The 16,027-nt window shown below is 57.7% G+C and overlaps 1 protein-coding gene across 1 annotated transcript; it reads right to left on the bottom strand.

Moving 5' to 3' along the window:
- Positions 1 to 3,043: 3,043 nt before the first annotated feature.
- On the bottom strand, positions 3,044 to 7,146 carry THY1 (Thy-1 cell surface antigen). Its single transcript, XM_054223220.1, has 4 exons — positions 7,039 to 7,146; positions 4,665 to 4,747; positions 4,193 to 4,528; positions 3,044 to 3,522 (listed from the first exon to the last, which is right to left on the bottom strand). Exons 2-4 carry the CDS (start codon positions 4,699 to 4,701, stop codon positions 3,410 to 3,412), a joined length of 486 nt encoding a protein of 161 aa, XP_054079195.1. The 5' UTR covers positions 4,702 to 4,747; positions 7,039 to 7,146; the 3' UTR covers positions 3,044 to 3,409.
- Between the last annotated feature and the right edge of the window lie 8,881 nt (positions 7,147 to 16,027).

Genomic DNA, 16,027 nt, shown 5'->3' on the forward strand with positions numbered 1-16,027 from the left:
TGTGAGGCCGCGTAAAAACACCACTGCAGAAATTCACGGCTCAGGTTACCAGCTAGATAAATATAGTGTCTTTATCTGACCTCACAGGGCACCGAAATGCTCCTCTCGCATTCCAGCTTCAGGGAAGCTTAAAGGGAACGTGAGCCTGAGGAGGCTGGTGACCCATAGCAAGGGGGCACTGGGAGGGGAGGCTGCGGAGGCAGCGGGGAGCTGTGGGAATGAAGAAGGATGACTGAGGGTAAGTGTGGGGAAGGGAGAGATTTGGGGAGGGAGATGGAGGTCCATGAAGGAAAGGATGGATGGAGGGTTGCAAGAAGGAGTGGGTTGGGACACAACTTGGTGTGGGGGTCAGGGAGGCAGAGAGAGGGGATGCCCGTGGCTGCCAGTAAGGTCTGGAGCAGAGCATCAAGGCAAGGGGAGGAGGTGGTCTGGGTTTTGCCCGCCTTGGGGCAAGCTGTAGGGGGAAGAGCCCCCTAAGCCTGCAGCAAAGGTGGGCATGGGGCAGCCGCCGTGGCGGTGCAGGCACAGGAGCACCCACCCCTCATGGCTCCATGGGGATACTGGGGCACCCACCCAGCACTGCTTCCCGATGCCTGACCCGCCCAGGGCGGCACGGCCTCGCGGTGCGTTGGCACCTGGGCGGCCGTGACTCAGCGATCACCTGCCGAGGATAATTAGGAGGGATGCAATTATGGTGGCATTTTCCTCCCTCCTGCCCAGCTCCAGCCCTGAAACAGGGAGGGCCCCGTGAGGGACGTGTCTGGGTGTGACTCCTGGAGGCTGCTATGGGGTCACCAGTGGTGTTAGGGGGTGATGGCACAGCTCTGCTCCCAAACCCAAGGGTGAGCATGCCCCATGGTCCCCAGGTCCCAGGGTGGCATCTTAACCCTGAGCAGGGAGCAGTGCATGGCTGCTCCAGCTGCTCTAGAGGATGTGGGCGCCCTTGGCAGCCCCAGGGGCAGCACGCAGGCATGGGCGCGCAGGAAGGACCCTGGCGTGACAGGCACGTTGCCCCAGGGCTGGGAGCTTTGAGAGACGAGCGCACACCCCGCCCTGCTCATACATGCACTCCCAGCCCCGGCAATTCCCTCCCAGGAGGATGGCTGGGCAAGGACCGGCCCTGGGGTGCCCACTCATACCTACCCTGCTTTGCCCCCCTGATGACATGGTGGCCAGCCCCGTCCCTGAGCTCACAATGGGGCAAAGGGAGGGCCTCTGAGATGGAGTGGGGGAGATAGGGATAGGGGTAAGGGACATGGGCACAGGGGTCTATGCTCCAGGCAGGCAGGAGGGGGTTACCCCCCCCGGAGAAGGCCAGTCTTGTCCCTGTCTGCTTCCCTCCCAGAGGACTCGGGCTGCTGGAGGCCTGGGGGGAGGCACGGTGGGGGCTGCCCACAAAGGGTGTCCCCCCCCCCCGCGAGCAGGAAGCCTGGGGGCACAGGCTGGAGCCCAGCCCCACCACAGCCCCTTGCCCCATCGCCGCACACACGGGTGGCCGTGGCTCCAACACACAACCTAGGGTTTTATTGTGCAGACAGAGGAACACTCCTGGAGGATAGGGTTTTTTTTTGTTGTTGCTTTTCATAGGGTTCTTTTTTTTCCCCCTTAACAGAATTTCTTTTACGACAAGCTGTGGAAACAACTACAAATGTTCACAAAAAAATGAGACTCGAGACGCATCTGCGCTCTGCCGGCTGGGCTCTGCGCCTGCCCCGGCGCTCACCAGCAAGCCCAGGGAGCTGGACGCAGCCAGACCTCGGCTATACATGGCCTCAGCAGCACTAGACAGCAAGCAAGCAGGCAGGGACGGGCAGGGAACGGGCATGGGGGTAGGAGGCAGCTCGCAGTGTCTGGATAAGAGCAAGGAGTGGGGAGCAGCTGCTGTGAATCGCTCTCAGCTGTTGGTGGCACAGCCCAGGCTGCATGAGTAGCTCAGCGGGGCTGGGGTTCACCCCACGGACCCGGGTGCTCCTGCCTGCATCTTCCCCTGCCCCGTGCCGTCCCCTGGACAAGGGTGCAGCAGGTCTCTTTCCTGGGCTGGCGGAGGTGGGCTGTCCTCGGTGTCCCTCTCCCCGCTCTCGCTGACCTCTGGGAAAGTCCTGGCCTTACTGAGATGGTGGCCAAGAGCTGGGCTGCCCTTAGGGCCTTTTCTGCTCTTAAATGGAGACGGGGAAATGCTGAAAGGGAGGGGGCACACTGGGCTCCTCCCAGCGGCATGGCAGGACTGAAGGAAGACTGCGATGGAGGAAGGTTGCTGAGCCTACCCAGAGCCAGGCACCTGGACGTGTGCCACGAGGAAGGAATGGGGTCCCCAAATGTCCCCTCAGGGATGACAGAGTGACAGTCTAGAGGAGACCTTGGGGTCATGCTCCCACAGGGGCGCCCCTTTCCTACCAGCCTGGCTGGTTCCAGCTCCAGGATTCTCGGGGAGGGGAGCAGGGGTGAAGGCAGGGCTGTGGCTAGCTCAGAGAGGCTCTGCTTGCCTCCGCTGTGAGGGGGTGCTGGCAGCAATTCTCTCGTCACAGCTAAGGGCTGGTCCCCAGGGAGAGCAAGTGGTGTCTTGGGCTTGGGCAGCCCAAAGGTACCAGATGACGTCTGGGGGAGGCCTCATTTCCAGCTCAGCTGTAAAAAACACATTAGGAAATACTTGTTGCCAAAGCACTTTTGCAGTGAGACCCCTCCCAGGGCCCCAGAAGAGCCCTAAGGAGCCAGGGGCATTTGACAGGTGTCTCCTAGACCTGCTCCCCTTTCTCTTCCCAGCCTGGCCAAGCCCACCATCATCCCATGCTCCCTCTGCCTCTTCCCTGCTTGCTCTGAGACAGGACTCGCCTCGTGTCCCCTCCCAGTCACGGCAGCTCTGGGTGCCTCAGGGTGAGAGGAGCAGGCTGAGAAATCAGGAAGTCACCTGGCTAGTGGGCAGGGCGGGTTGGGGATGCCGACAGCCCCATCTCCAGGAGCTGTGGGCACAGCAGGCAGCATGGGGACCCCTCCGCACGCTCTCGCATCATCTCTCTCTTACCTGCCAGTCCAGCTCTTTCCCCAGTTGAGAACGGGCAAACCCTGAAAATTAAAGGGATGGGAGAAGCGGGCTGGGCGGGGCTGGGGTTCCAGTGCTCCCAGCATGAGCAAACCAGCCAGCCTACTGAGCGGGGAGATGCGATGGGAGAAGCAACGCTGCCTAGCGGAGCCACCATGCTTCAGAGCAGGGCATGTGTGCGTGTGATGGCGGGTCTCGGCACAGGATGGTGGTTAGCGTTAGATATACGGCTATATAGAGATAACACACAGAGACGTTTCACTTCTTCCAAACGGTTCAGCTTCTCTTTCCAAGGGCTGCATTCTGGCGGGGGAGGTGGGTTTGCTGGGGTACTCAGTGTGTGCGTGCGTGCGTGTGTGTGTGCTTTTCCTTTCACAGGGACACGAAGTCCACAGCTTGCAGAAGAGGCAGGGAAAGGAGAAGCAGCAGGAGCCACGAAGTGTTCTGGATCAAGAGGCTGAAGCCGGCGCATTTCTCCAGTTTGTCTGTAAGGACAGGGAAAAGGGAGGGAGAGAAGAGCCGCAATGAAATCCCTCAGGAACAGGGATTAGGCTGGGTTATAAGCGGTACGCTGGAACTCAGCTTCTTGCCTTTTCTCCGCCACAAAAACGCAGCAAGTCACATCCTGGCCGCTTGCCTATTTCCCCTCCCACCGTGTGCCCCCATCTAGCTTTTGGGGGCACAGAGACCCCGGGAAGCATGGCCCTGCCTGTGCCTGATGGAGGTGACAAGGGGATGGGCAGCAGGTAAGACAAAGGGCTCTGCAACCGGAGGACTGCTGCTGCCAGGCATAAGTGTGGAAAATCCCCACTGCTTTCCGGCTCCGGACCACATACCTCTTCAGTCCTTCACCAGCAGACTTGTGCCCTCTGCTGGGACTGGCTATGAAGCATAACCTCTGGGAGGACACCAGGGCAATGCGCCCGAAGGGGGGCCCAAGAGAGGCAGGGGTAAGCAGTCTGAGATGGGGCAGAGTGAGGCCACCTGCGGGGCTGACCGCTCTGCTTGCAGTAGGAAGGGCATGTAAGTGTTCAGAAACTTTTACGGGGCTCTGGAAGTGTTTAGAAACACCACAGGGGGTTGTGGTTTTCTCTGCTGGCCCCGCGAAGCCAAGGAGCAAGTGGTTAGGAGGGGCTGAGGCCAGGCGCCACTCACCTTTGATGACAGTGATGTTCTTTATCTGGTTGCCGGTGTAGTCGTTGGTGGCCCTTAGCTCGCACATGTAGACACCCTCATCACTGGTGGTGAAGCTCTGCAGGTAGAGGCACACCAGGTTCTTGTGCATGGTGACATTGGCTCGGCTCCGGTAGATGTTCTCGGAGACGCTGATGGTGCTGTGGATGACATGCTTCCTGTTGTCCTTGGTAATGCTGAACTCGTAGGTCAGGGGGTTGCTGGTTTTGTTCTCATAACGGCAGTCCACCCGGAGGCTCTGGCCCAGCAGGCAGGCACTCAGGTCCTTGATCATCTGGCAGTGGGCAGCCTGGAGGACTGAGAGAGGCAAGCAGGGGCTGGAAAGGGGACAGCAAGCACTGGGGACGCCCATGCAGCCTCCTGGCTCTTGCCTGGCTGCTCTGGGCCGAGCTTGCTAGAGAGCAGGGAGGGGATACATGTCTGCAGGCTGTACCTGTCAGGATGACAGCGATGCCGATGGTGGGGTTCATCTCTCCGCTGAGGTGCCCGGTGGTGTCAGGGAGGGGAGAGGGGAGCCTGGGCAGGGAGAAAGAGAGAGGCAGTTAGCCAGGCCATTGCCCCGGCCACGGATGTGGGTGCTCGGTGGTGCAGACATGGACACACATGGCACAGGCGGGCAGGCTGCCTCTTCTTGCACAAATGATGCTCTATAGCATGCTCCTCGTCATGATGCCTGATCCACTGCGCAGGCACCAGCTGGCCCTGCAATAAGCTAGGCAATCAGGCACTGTGTGTCTGGCTAGCATCACCTTTCCATATCCCCAGGCAATGCCAGCCATGCTCTCTTTTCCCTGTCTGGATCTCGCATGCCAGACATTAAATGAACATGGCACAGACCTGCAGCTGCCTGCAGCGAGGCCTGCGTGTGCTGCCCTCCCCTCCTTCTGCCTCATGCCCAGGCTGGATGCCCGGTCAAGGGACGGGCAGGAGAAATCAGGATGCGCCCCGGTGCCTGCAGATCATGGCCAGAGGGCTGCGGCTCACAGGGAGCGTGCTGCCAGGTGAGGGACCCTTCTTGGCGCCGGCGGGCACCAGGCCTGCCAGCCCTCCTGCGGCTCCAGCGGGTGAGCTCAGCAAAGATGACTCATTGCGATGCAGTGAGGGAAAGGGGCCAAGAGCAGTGAGAAGGAGGGACACGGCAGCTGGACAGGGAGCCAAGACTGCCGAAGGATGGCTCCAAGTCTCCAGGGGCTGAGCTGAGCCTGCCCCACCAGAAGGTCGAAGGGTTTTGGGGTGGCAGAGTCCGCTCTCTGGGTCCCTGGCCCGGTGCCCATCTCTCTTCAGGCTGCCTCTGTGTGGGTAAGGGGGACGGGCTGTTCCTTCAAAACCTCAGGGCTGCTGACAGTCCAATCCAGTCAAGAGGAATCAATTAAAAGGTTTGCAGCCCAGCCAAGCAGCCACATGGGGAATCCAGCCGCAGACATGCAGAATGGAGGGAGAGGGTGGGGGAGCAGCAAAGCAGATGCCGGAGCTGAAGGACACACAGGGAGCCCTGCTCCTCCAGGTCCTCCAGGCTGGAGATGCAGGGCCAGGTCCAAGAAGGGGAGGTGAATTACCACCCCTTTGGGAATCCAGGCTGGCAGAGGGGAGAGCGGAGCCCCAGTTTGCTCCCTCTGAGCCTAGCTAAGCATCCAGGGAAGAGCTCGGAACTGCCTGTACTGCAGCCAGCGGGATTTTCCTTTTTAGCATTTTTTTGGTCTTTCATATAATTTTCTAGGAGGAAATACCAAACCCATTTGCTCACTCTTAAGTTGTGAAACATCTCTGTATCCGCAACCCTGAAACCTGGCCAGGAAGCTGCAAGAGGTGGCAAACAGGGGCAAAGGCATGATGGAGGAGACTGGGTCTCTTCTGGATTCCTAGACACTGGCCCCTGTCCCTCGCTTTGTCATTTCCCAGCTCCGACCCACTCCTCTTTGAATGCCCTGGGACACTATCTAGGTCACAGCCAGGTTTTCCTCCAGGAAATCAGTGCAAATAAGCTCCCAGGATGGGGGCTTCCCCCCATCTACATGCAAAAGCACTCAGATCTTCTAGGCTCACGAGCCCTTGGATCCCTTGTATCCCTCCTCTGCTCCTGACAGTGGTGCCAGGAGCAGAGCTAGCCAGGTGACTCTCGCCCCTGCACGATCCCAGGGGCTTTGTGTAGGGCCAGGACTCATGAGGACGGCAGCATTAGAGCGACTCCAGCCCCTGCAGAGCAAAGCTCCCTGGCAGGGTCTCTACCACCTGCTTGAGGCCACGCCACAGTGGTACCTCTGTGCCCCTACCACCGTGACAAGCTAAGGGTGACAAACGGGCTGTGGGGATGGCGGAGGGGAAGAAGAGAGCCGGCCTGACGGGCTGAGAGAAACCACGAGCCCCAGGAACCTGGCTGTGCTCGCGGGCGGCTGCCAGCAAAAGGGGGTGCCTGGGTGTGCGAGGGGCAGGAGGGCTCGGGGGGCGAGCTGCCCCCTTGCAGGGAGCGGGCCGGTGCGCGGCAGCCCGCGGGAGCCGGCGGGAGCGTGTGTGCGCACAGGCGTGCCCGCGGAGGAATGCCGCAGTCCCCATCCTCGGGAGGCAGCGGGACGGCGGGGGCGGGGGGGCACCGGCACCGATGCGAAAAAACCCGGCGCGTCCCCCTGGGTGACCGCCGCCCTCCAGAACCGGCGGCCGGGGCCGGGCGGAGCATCTCCGCCAGCCGGGCAGGGGGCAAGGGTCTCCCCCGCTCCCCGCCCGGGGGCTGCCGACCCTCCCCGCTCCCTCCCTCCCTCCCTGCCGGCCGCCGGTGAGCCGCCGCCGGCGGGGCCGCCCGGGCCGTGCCCTACCTGCCCGGCGCTGTCCGGGGCTGCCCGCGGGGCCGCCGCTGTCCGCTGCTGCCGCCGGTGCTGCCCGGCGGGGCTGTGGGCGGCGCGGCGCTCCCGCAGTTTGGGAAGGGCCGGGCGGGCGGACCCAGCAAATCAAGTGCCGGGCGGCGTCACGCAGGCTCGGCCCCCGGCCCTGCGGCGGCGGGGAGGGGTGCGGGGGTGGGCGGGGGACACGGGGACACTTGGGCTCTGCCTCTGCGGGACCGACCCCCCCGCCCCCGGGCTGCGGGGGGCTCGGGCCAAGCCGGGGTGCTGGACCGGCTGCGGGGGCCGGGGAGGAAGGAAGCCCCTTGGGCAAGGGGGGTACCGCCGGGGTGGCCCCTCGGCCACCGGTGCGGAGGTCCGGCTCGCCCCCGCTCGCCCCCACTCTGCCCCCCTTGCAACGCCCTTTCCCCTTTTCTGCAGACTGGAAAGGACGACAGGTCCCCATTGCCATGGGAACATCACATTGTGCAGAAGAGCTGTCAACCCCCATCCTCCCCCAGCCCGGCAATGTGGGAGTTGTTTTGCGGGGAAAGGAGGGTGCTTCGGAAGTGGAAAGAAGAGCTTGGCTTGGGCTTTGCTGAGGAGGGGGGAGGTATTCCACCACCCCAAACGTGTAGTGCTCAGGTGCCCAACGAGGCCAGCCTGCGCCGAGTCACCAAAGACCCATGCAACGCAGGTCTCCGTGCAGGAAATGGTGGCAGGAACAGTGGCGGACACAGCTGAAGCTCTGTCAGTGATGCCACTGGCCACAAGCCACAAACCAGTTTTAGGCCCAGGGCTGGTGGCAGTGAGGATACAAACATGGGCTTGCTCCCCCCAGGCTCCCATGACCGCATGGTTGGGAAGGGGCTAAGTAGAGCTGTTTCTGCGCAGGCAAAATGTCTTTGGACCCAGAAAGCAGCCTGGCAAAAGACCTCCTTCCTGCTCTTGAGGCAAGGTGGAGCTGACAGGAGAGGAGGGCAGCATCAGGGAGTTGCTCTCCCTGAGGCTTTGAGTCCCAAGGCACCCCAGGAAGGAGCAGAGGCAGGCAGGATGGCCTGCCCTGTCCTCACCTCCTCCCACACCCCCTGGCAAAAAGGGCTGGCACTGTGAAAGTTGATATGAAAAGCCATATTCTGCTCCAGCAGAACCCGATCCCAGGTGACACTTGAGTGCTGAAGTTTTGCAAGCTGGCTGTGCAGTGGGGTTTTGCAAATTCTACAAAATCTAGGCACCATCTGCTCGCTCACTATGTGGGCTGCAGGCATGCTGCCCCAAACACGGCTGGGCATCCAGGCTGGCCGGGGGGCCCGTGGTGCTCGGGGAGTGTGTAGCAGGGTTCCCGGTGTGCTGCCATGAGGAGAGCAAAGGCCTGAGCCTGTCTGTTGTGGCAGCTGGGTATCGAATGGACCCAGGCTGTGGGGTCATACACAGCTGCATGTGCACAGCAACACAACTACACTGGTGACTGAGGATGGTACGGACCAATGGTGCTGGCTAAGGACAGGGTTAAAGGCATGGCAAACTAACACAGAACGCCACCACTAACACGACTGGAAGCAGTTCGATGCAACTCAGACAGACAAATGCAAGAGGCGTGTTGCCGTGTTGTCAGGGTGCAAAAAATGCAAGCACAAGGGCTGCATCCAAACACAGCTGTGATGTGGGGCAGCACGTCACCATGTGCACACATGCGTGCACGCACAAACACACACATCCCTTTTACATCTAGCCCCACATCTCCACAAGCTGTGTCTCCTCCACATCCCCACCCTCACCCTCAGCTATGTGATCACAGGCAACCAGGGAATTCAAGCTCAAAGGATTGGCTTTTGGAGGAATGCAGTTCCCCAAGTCGCATTGCAAGAGATTTCGGCTCCCTTTAAATCTGTGGCTGGTGGTGCTGTGGAGGCAGGCGTGATTGTGCAGTTTCTAGGCAGTGCTGGCAGCGAGCATCCTGCCTAGGTATTTGCAGGATGCTCCTTGCAGAGGTTCTCCAGCTGGATAGTCCCTTCACTGCAGATTGCAGTCTGGCTGCCATCCATAAACCAGAGAAAATCATTCCCTAAGTCACACGTAATGCAGAGGCCTCCAGACAGTGGCTGAAGGAAAAGAAAAGGGTGGGGAGGAGAAAATCTAATAATGACAGACAGACAAATGGAGAGGGAGGCAGGCAGTGTTTGCAGTGGCGGGTATCAGGTAGAGAGACACAAACAGGGGCAAGGAGGTAGCCAAACGGACAGTGCAACACAGCGGTGCAGATACCAGCAGGCATGGGTCAATGCAGCAGGACAGTCGAACAAGCAGGCAGAGGCAGGGCACAGACAGCACTCCTAGGAGCTCAGATCAGCCAAACTGCCCCTAGCTCCTGTCTGGAGAGAAAGCCAGGGCATCTGGGCAGTCCTGCTCCACTGGAGAGCGTCGGTGGCACCACTGCTCAAGGACCATCCCCAGTAGCTGCAGGAGGCAGGCTGGGAGCAGAGGCACTGAGGGGGGACCATGACTTGGGTGTTTGGTGCTGCTGCAGCAATTAAAACCTGGCCTTGGCCAAGGACATCCTGCTGCAGGGGACGCCCTTCTTCTAGGAGAAAGATGGGTGCACATCCTTCCCAAGAGGAACATCTCTCCCCTGCCCTCAGCCTACCCCCAAACACGGGAAGAAGAGAGAGTGTCTCTCCCGCTCCCTTCTGCTCGTGAATCACTGCACAGCAGTACACTCTGCGTCCTGCTCAAAACATGACAGCAGGATGCCCATGAAGCACCTTGTCCCTACCAGCAGCCATTTGCTCCCTCACTGCTAATCGCTGGCGAGGGAGGACGTGAGGTCCCAGCCCCCAGACCAGAGGGCAGCGCTCCTCGGGAGGGGCCCCCAGTATCCTCTCCAAGGCCATTGGAGCTGGGGAGTTACGGGACGGAGAAGTGAGGAGGGCATCCGAGAATCAGTGCTATCGATCTGGCAGATCTGGCAGAGATCACAGCTCTAGGCGTGACTAATGGAAATGCTCACCTGCCTCGCAGCGCAGCGCCTGCCCCTGCAGGTCCCCGCTCTGCCTGGCAGGCTGGCCAGGCCCCAGAGCTCCGGCTGGCAGGAGGGCTGCAAGGGATTCATGCTTCCCAGTGCACTAAGCCAAACCCAGGCCCTTCCCACCCCATCTTTGAGGGACAAGAAAGGGAGGCTGCACAAGAGCTTTGCCCTTCATTGGAGAGACAGGATGGCCCCTGGGAGCCCAGCGAGGCCCCACGGATGCTATATGTAGCATGGCCCAGATATGAAGCCCCTGGGCTTTGTGGCACCGGTGTACAGAGCAGGGGTGGAGGAGACTGTGCTCCCCTCCTTCCCACATGCAGCGCACAGCCAGGAAAACAGGGACAGGCAGGGTTGCTGCTGCAGCACTGGCTTGGGGCCTGCTATGCTTTGAGCAGCCACGTTAGCCTAGCAAAGGAGACGGCTGGCTGGCACAAAGCCCCAGCTCTGCCACAGTGGTTTGCCTGCAGTGTGCAGGGCTCCTCCTTGGTAGCCTCTACCTGTTTTATGGCTGTGTTGTGGGTACAGAGAAGCCCCAGAGGCTGAAGACCTCAGTCTAACAGGGAGTGATCCAGGGCTAGGAAGTGCCTGGGAGGAGTCAGCGCCAGTCCCTGCACTAACATACCTGCTAGCAGGAACATCCTTCCCTTCCCTTCATTCTTGCCCATTTGCTTGTGCGCTCTGGCTACCGGGAAGTCCCGTCTTTGTGCTCATACCCAGTCATGTAGGAGTGCCCCAGACTGGGGGTGTTGTGCCCACCTGCTTGCCGTGGTGGCTTGCCTTGAGGGGAGGCTTCTCGGGGAGGCTGCCAGCAGTGAGCATTCACGACAGCGTAGGATCCTCCATAGCAAATCCCCACTTCGCCCGGCACTGCTGCCTTTCCACCCTGCTGGGATCTGGGAGCCACCAAGCAAGATCCCAGCAGTGTAGCTCTCCTGCCCAACCAGAGTTGAGCAACTGGAGGAGTGGGTGACCATCTCTGTCTGTGTCTAGCCCTTCTTGCCCAGGGCCACTAAAATCTCCCTGCAAGAGACTTGGAAATCCTTATGGGAGCCAGCCAGGACACTAGGAGAGAACTCAGCCTGGAAGAGGGTGATGACTGAAGCACAGAGTTCTCAGTTTGCTCCATCTGCTCCCCAGACTGAGTGGGAGCAGTGCTTGGCTGCCTGCTGCAGCCTCCTCCTCGCTGCCTCCCATTGCAGCCAGCGATGCATCCTGCTGGCGCTTGGCAGGGGCTAGGTTTTCTCCCACACAGGTGCTGGGACGGGAGAGCTGCTTTCTGCACTGTGTCCCGCAAACCTGATCTCTGCTGAGCTTAGAGGGAGACTCGTCCCTGGGGGAAGGAGAATCATCTCTGCCAACTGACGGATAACTCAGCTCCTAGCTTAGAGCTTGCAGATCTACATCTCTTACCTGCAGGTTGAGTGGCCGGGGGCCTGTATTCAGCCTTTTTGCGAGGGTCCCGCATCCCATGGGCTCTTCATATTAGAGTTAACAGGGACAGAGAGTTTGAACTGGGAAAAGATGCCACTTCAGATGGTGAAACTCCCCTCCTCCACCTGCTGAACACCTTACCCTGTGACACACACACCCCTTAAGGTGGCAACCAAGGGGACTACCTATGGGGGCTGATGTCAGGTTTTGCAGCATTAGAAGTCCCAGACAGGCAGCTGGGGCTGCTGATTCCCAGAGCAAATTTAGAGGCCTTTGTTTTGGGGAAATGTACCTGTGTGGAAAAGGAGAAGTGTCCAGGGGCCTCCTAGGAAGATGCTGGACAGAGAAATGGGCACAGAGCACAGCTCTACTTGTGCTCCCCATCCCCAGCCTAGCTTTCTCCTCTCTGTCTCAGGAGAGATGAATAATGCAAGCTACAGAAAATGGAAATAGCTTCCCTGAATTTTCTCCTCCTACGTGCTGGGCCTTAAGGAACGGAAAGCGTTTATTAGCGTTCCTTATTTATGAAGAAACCATCAGGCCAGGATGGTTAACTCTCAGCACGCAGGTTCCTGTGGATAGTTCTGGAGAAGAAGAGCCACTAGAAGCAGCTGCCTGCAGGGTCCCCTGTTCTCCAAGCCAGCGGGACGCTCCTCACTCTGGAGAGAGGCCAGTTAAATAAAGGGAGGCAGGTTTGCCCCTTTCAGAAGAGAGCTGGGTTCTACATTGGGGCTGGAGGCTGCCAGGAGCCCTGGCTCTTACCCTGGCAGTGCTGGAAGGGCAGGGGCCGTTGCCTCAGCACACACAGTGCTTCCCTTTAGCAGCCAGCCAGCTGCTTCCCGCACTTGGGTTTGTGTCATCGGCTCCAGCGCCCACTCATCTCCCCCATTGTTAGTGGGGACAATGGGAGTGTGTACCCGGGCGGAGCGAGGAAGGGCTTCCCCTGCTCCCTGCCTTCTCTGCAGCTGAGAGGGGCCAGCAGGCGGGCGCTGCCGGCATGCCCCCTCGGCCCTGCCGCCCCAGGGACACCCACCCACGCAAAAGGAGAGAGCACTGCCTGCCCAGAGCCTGATGCCGGCGCTCCTCAGAGCCGCTTGGCAAGCCCCGCTCTCTGCATTACCCTTCTCTTCGTCAAGCCGCCAACACCAGCATCCCTCCAGCCACATCTGGCCGCGCAACCAGACTTCTGCTGTCCGTAGTCACTCAGCAATTCCTCCCAGTCCCTCATAATGCAATGTTTGGAGCAGAAGGAGATTTTCAAGTGCTTCCCAGGCAGCTTTTTACCCATTGTTGTCTGCTTCTGTTTGCTTAGGAGGCTGGAGAGCTGTGAATTTCTGGGCTCTTGTGGCAGAGCTAGGAAGCCCGAGTCCCCCATCCCTGTGTCTTCTACAGTCTCCTTCAGGGACAGGAATTAGGTCGCTTCATATCTCTGTGCATCAATTCTGCCACAGAAAAACACTGAAGAAATTCCTTCCTTTTTTGTCCAGGCCAACCTTCTGATTTGAATTACTGGTCTCTAGGAGACAGACTGCCAATAAAGAGAGCACAGCCAAAAAGAACCACTGAGCTTTTGTAAACAGAAACCTAAAGCCATGGGTAAAAATTAAAAATGAAAGGGAAAGAAAAAAAAACATTGATTGTACCAGTGGAGGAGTTACCCAGGCACCCATTAAAGAACTATGCTGGTGTGAGTGTTCCTCAGTACACTCCCTGACTTACCACAAGCACGAAGGCGGCAGTCGGAGGCCCTCCAGCAAGCACAGTCGTCATCACTTCCCTTATGCTACAGCACAGGAAATTGTTTCACGCAGTGGTACAACATCAAATGTCTGAAAATGCTGTTGTCTTGGCTTTTTCCATCCTACTCAAGGCAGGCAAGAGGGCCCAGCCTGAGCCTCTCGCCCTGTAATACAACAGCTCTCACGGAGACCACCCCCACCGTTTCTGCACCTTTGGAGGACCGAAAACAGGCACTTCTGGGGAGTCAAAGTTTGCTGACAAGTGGGGTCGTGCCAAGCAAAAGCACACTCAGCCAGGGCTCTAGCCCCAGGGGGCAGGAGCAGCACAGCATCCCTAACTCAGCACTTAACCAAAGAGAGAGAGGTGGAAGGAGGTGCAAGACATAAAATCATAGAATCACAGAATCGTAGGGTTGGAAGGGACCTCTGGAGATCATCTAGTCCCACCCCCTGCCAGAGCAGGGTCACCCAGAGCAGGTGGCACAGGAACGCGTCCAGGCGGGTTCTGAATGTCTCCAGAGATGGAGACTCCCCCACCTCTCTGGGCAGCCTGTGCCAGGGCTCTGCCACCCTCACAGCAAAGAAGTTCCTCCTCATGTTTAGGTGGAACTTCCTATGCTCAAGTTTGTGCCCGTTACCCCTTGTCCTGTCGCCGGGCACCACTGAGAAGAGCCTGGCCCCATCCTCCTGACACCCACCCTTTAAGTATTTATAAGTGTTGATAAGGTCCCCCCTCAGCCGTCTTTTTTCCAGATTGAAGAGACCCAAATCCCTCAGCCTTTCTTCACAAGAGAGGTGTTCCAGCCCCCTCAGCATCTCGGTAGCTCTCTGCTGCACCCTCTCCAGCAGTTCCCTGTCCTTCTTGAACCGGGGAGCCCAGGACTGGACACAGTATTCCAGATGTGGCCTCACCAAGGCAGAGTAGAGGGGGAGGATGACCTCCCTCGACCTGCTGGCCACACTCTTCTTGATGCAGCCCAGGATGCCATTGGCCTTCTTGGCCACAAGGGCACATTGCTGGCTCATGGTCATCCTGTTGTCCACCAGGACTCCCAGGTCTCTTTCAGCTGAGCTGCTCTCCAGCAGGTCAGCCCCCAACCTGTACCGGTGCATGGGGTTATTCCTCCCCAGGTGCAGCACCCTACACTTGCCCTTATTGAATTTCATAAGGTTCATCATCAAGACATGATGGGGTTTGCCCAGCTACAAAGCAGAATAGATGATGCTGTGTCTAAAGGACCTGCCTTTTACCAGAGTACTGTTATGGAAAGGGCTGGAACTCCCATGTTGTGATAAAGTGTTAAACGGGCCTCAGAAGTCCCCTTTTGAGAACATTTTCTCTACTGAGAGCACTCAAGTCTCTGGAACTGAATTATCAAGAGCAAGCAGTTTTTAGGAAAGTTTAGTTGGAGATTTAGCATAAGCCTAATTCATGCAATGCTGTTAATAACCTTAAAATTAGGAAACTAACTCCAAGGTGAACTTGGAATTCTTCCAAAATATGTCAATAAAACATATTTCCTCCATAGTCAAATTTGAGGACTGCCTTTTGATTGAGTGCACTTTGTCATTTGCAAGAGTAAGCTCTCAATAAAATCTTTCTTAACTGTACCACCACCATTTCCCTAGAAAGATAAACCTTAAGCGTGGTTTTGGTTTGCATCATGGTCTTGTCATCTTTCTGAACTATTGCTGCTTTATCTAAAACATCAGTAACTGAACAAGCTGAGGCCCTTCTACTTCCAGTACATTTTAAGTTTAGCCTAGTTACACAATATAGATAACAAGAAACAGAAGAGCACACTTCTCGCTTGGAGGACTTCATCGAGGGACAACAGCACAGCTTGTAATTACTGTCTGCTCTGTAAACACAAGCATCAAAAAGAAGCTGCATGAAAGAAGGATGTCACTGGCAAGACCCCCAGGAGAGCAGCACGATGGGTACCACTGCCCTGCTTGGCCACGCTGTCGCTTCTGCACCAGCCGCTCTGTGCCAGAACCGCGCTTCAATATCACAACAGCCACCCCTTCACTCCTTTAACTGACACCAAAACCCCTCCTCGGGAGTTTCACATCAAAGCTGTCATTCCCACAAAATAGTGGATTTATTCCAAACCCTTCCTGTTACCCAGGGCAAGGCAGGGACACCAGATGCTGGGACAAGCTGAGCTTGCACAGTTTAGAGGCCCTTTTCTCTGGTACTGACAGATGAAAAACTGTATAGCCATGTACCACTCCTAGAAATAATCAAGTAAAGGCAACACATAAAGAAAAAACCTCTGAAACTTTTAAAAAGTCCTCATTGCAAAAAGTAAACGCGCCCCCCCCCTCCATGTTTAGTGGAAAAAAATGCCTCTGTGTGGCTTTAGATAGCTTGAGCATCTTCAGACTCAGAAGAGTCTGACCACTTGGCTAAACACTTACTCCTAATGGTGTTTGGGAACCTGCAAGCCAGCACATGATTACAATTAACTTACTCTCCTGTTCTTTTAAGATCATTTACATGGTTTATTAATCTGCGTATTGCTTCTAATAATGCTATCCTCTATGGTATATGCACAGCTTTGTATTTTTCTGTAAACAAGAGAGCTGGCAAAAGGCTGAGACTGTCAAAGTTGCAGAACCTCACCTGCTTTCTAGTGTGCTCAGCCAAGCTCTTGCCAGTGGCCGCTGCAGGCCCCTGAAATACTGCAGTACCACCATGCAGTGCCACAAAATCCCCAGTTCACAGCTCCCTTAGCTGCTCCAGTATTTTTGTGACTATAGGCTTTGAGAGCTGCTTACAAGA

The sequence above is a fragment of the Rissa tridactyla genome, chromosome 17, assembly GCF_028500815.1.
Source record: "Rissa tridactyla isolate bRisTri1 chromosome 17, bRisTri1.patW.cur.20221130, whole genome shotgun sequence".
NCBI classification, from domain to species: Eukaryota; Metazoa; Chordata; class Aves; order Charadriiformes; family Laridae; genus Rissa; species Rissa tridactyla.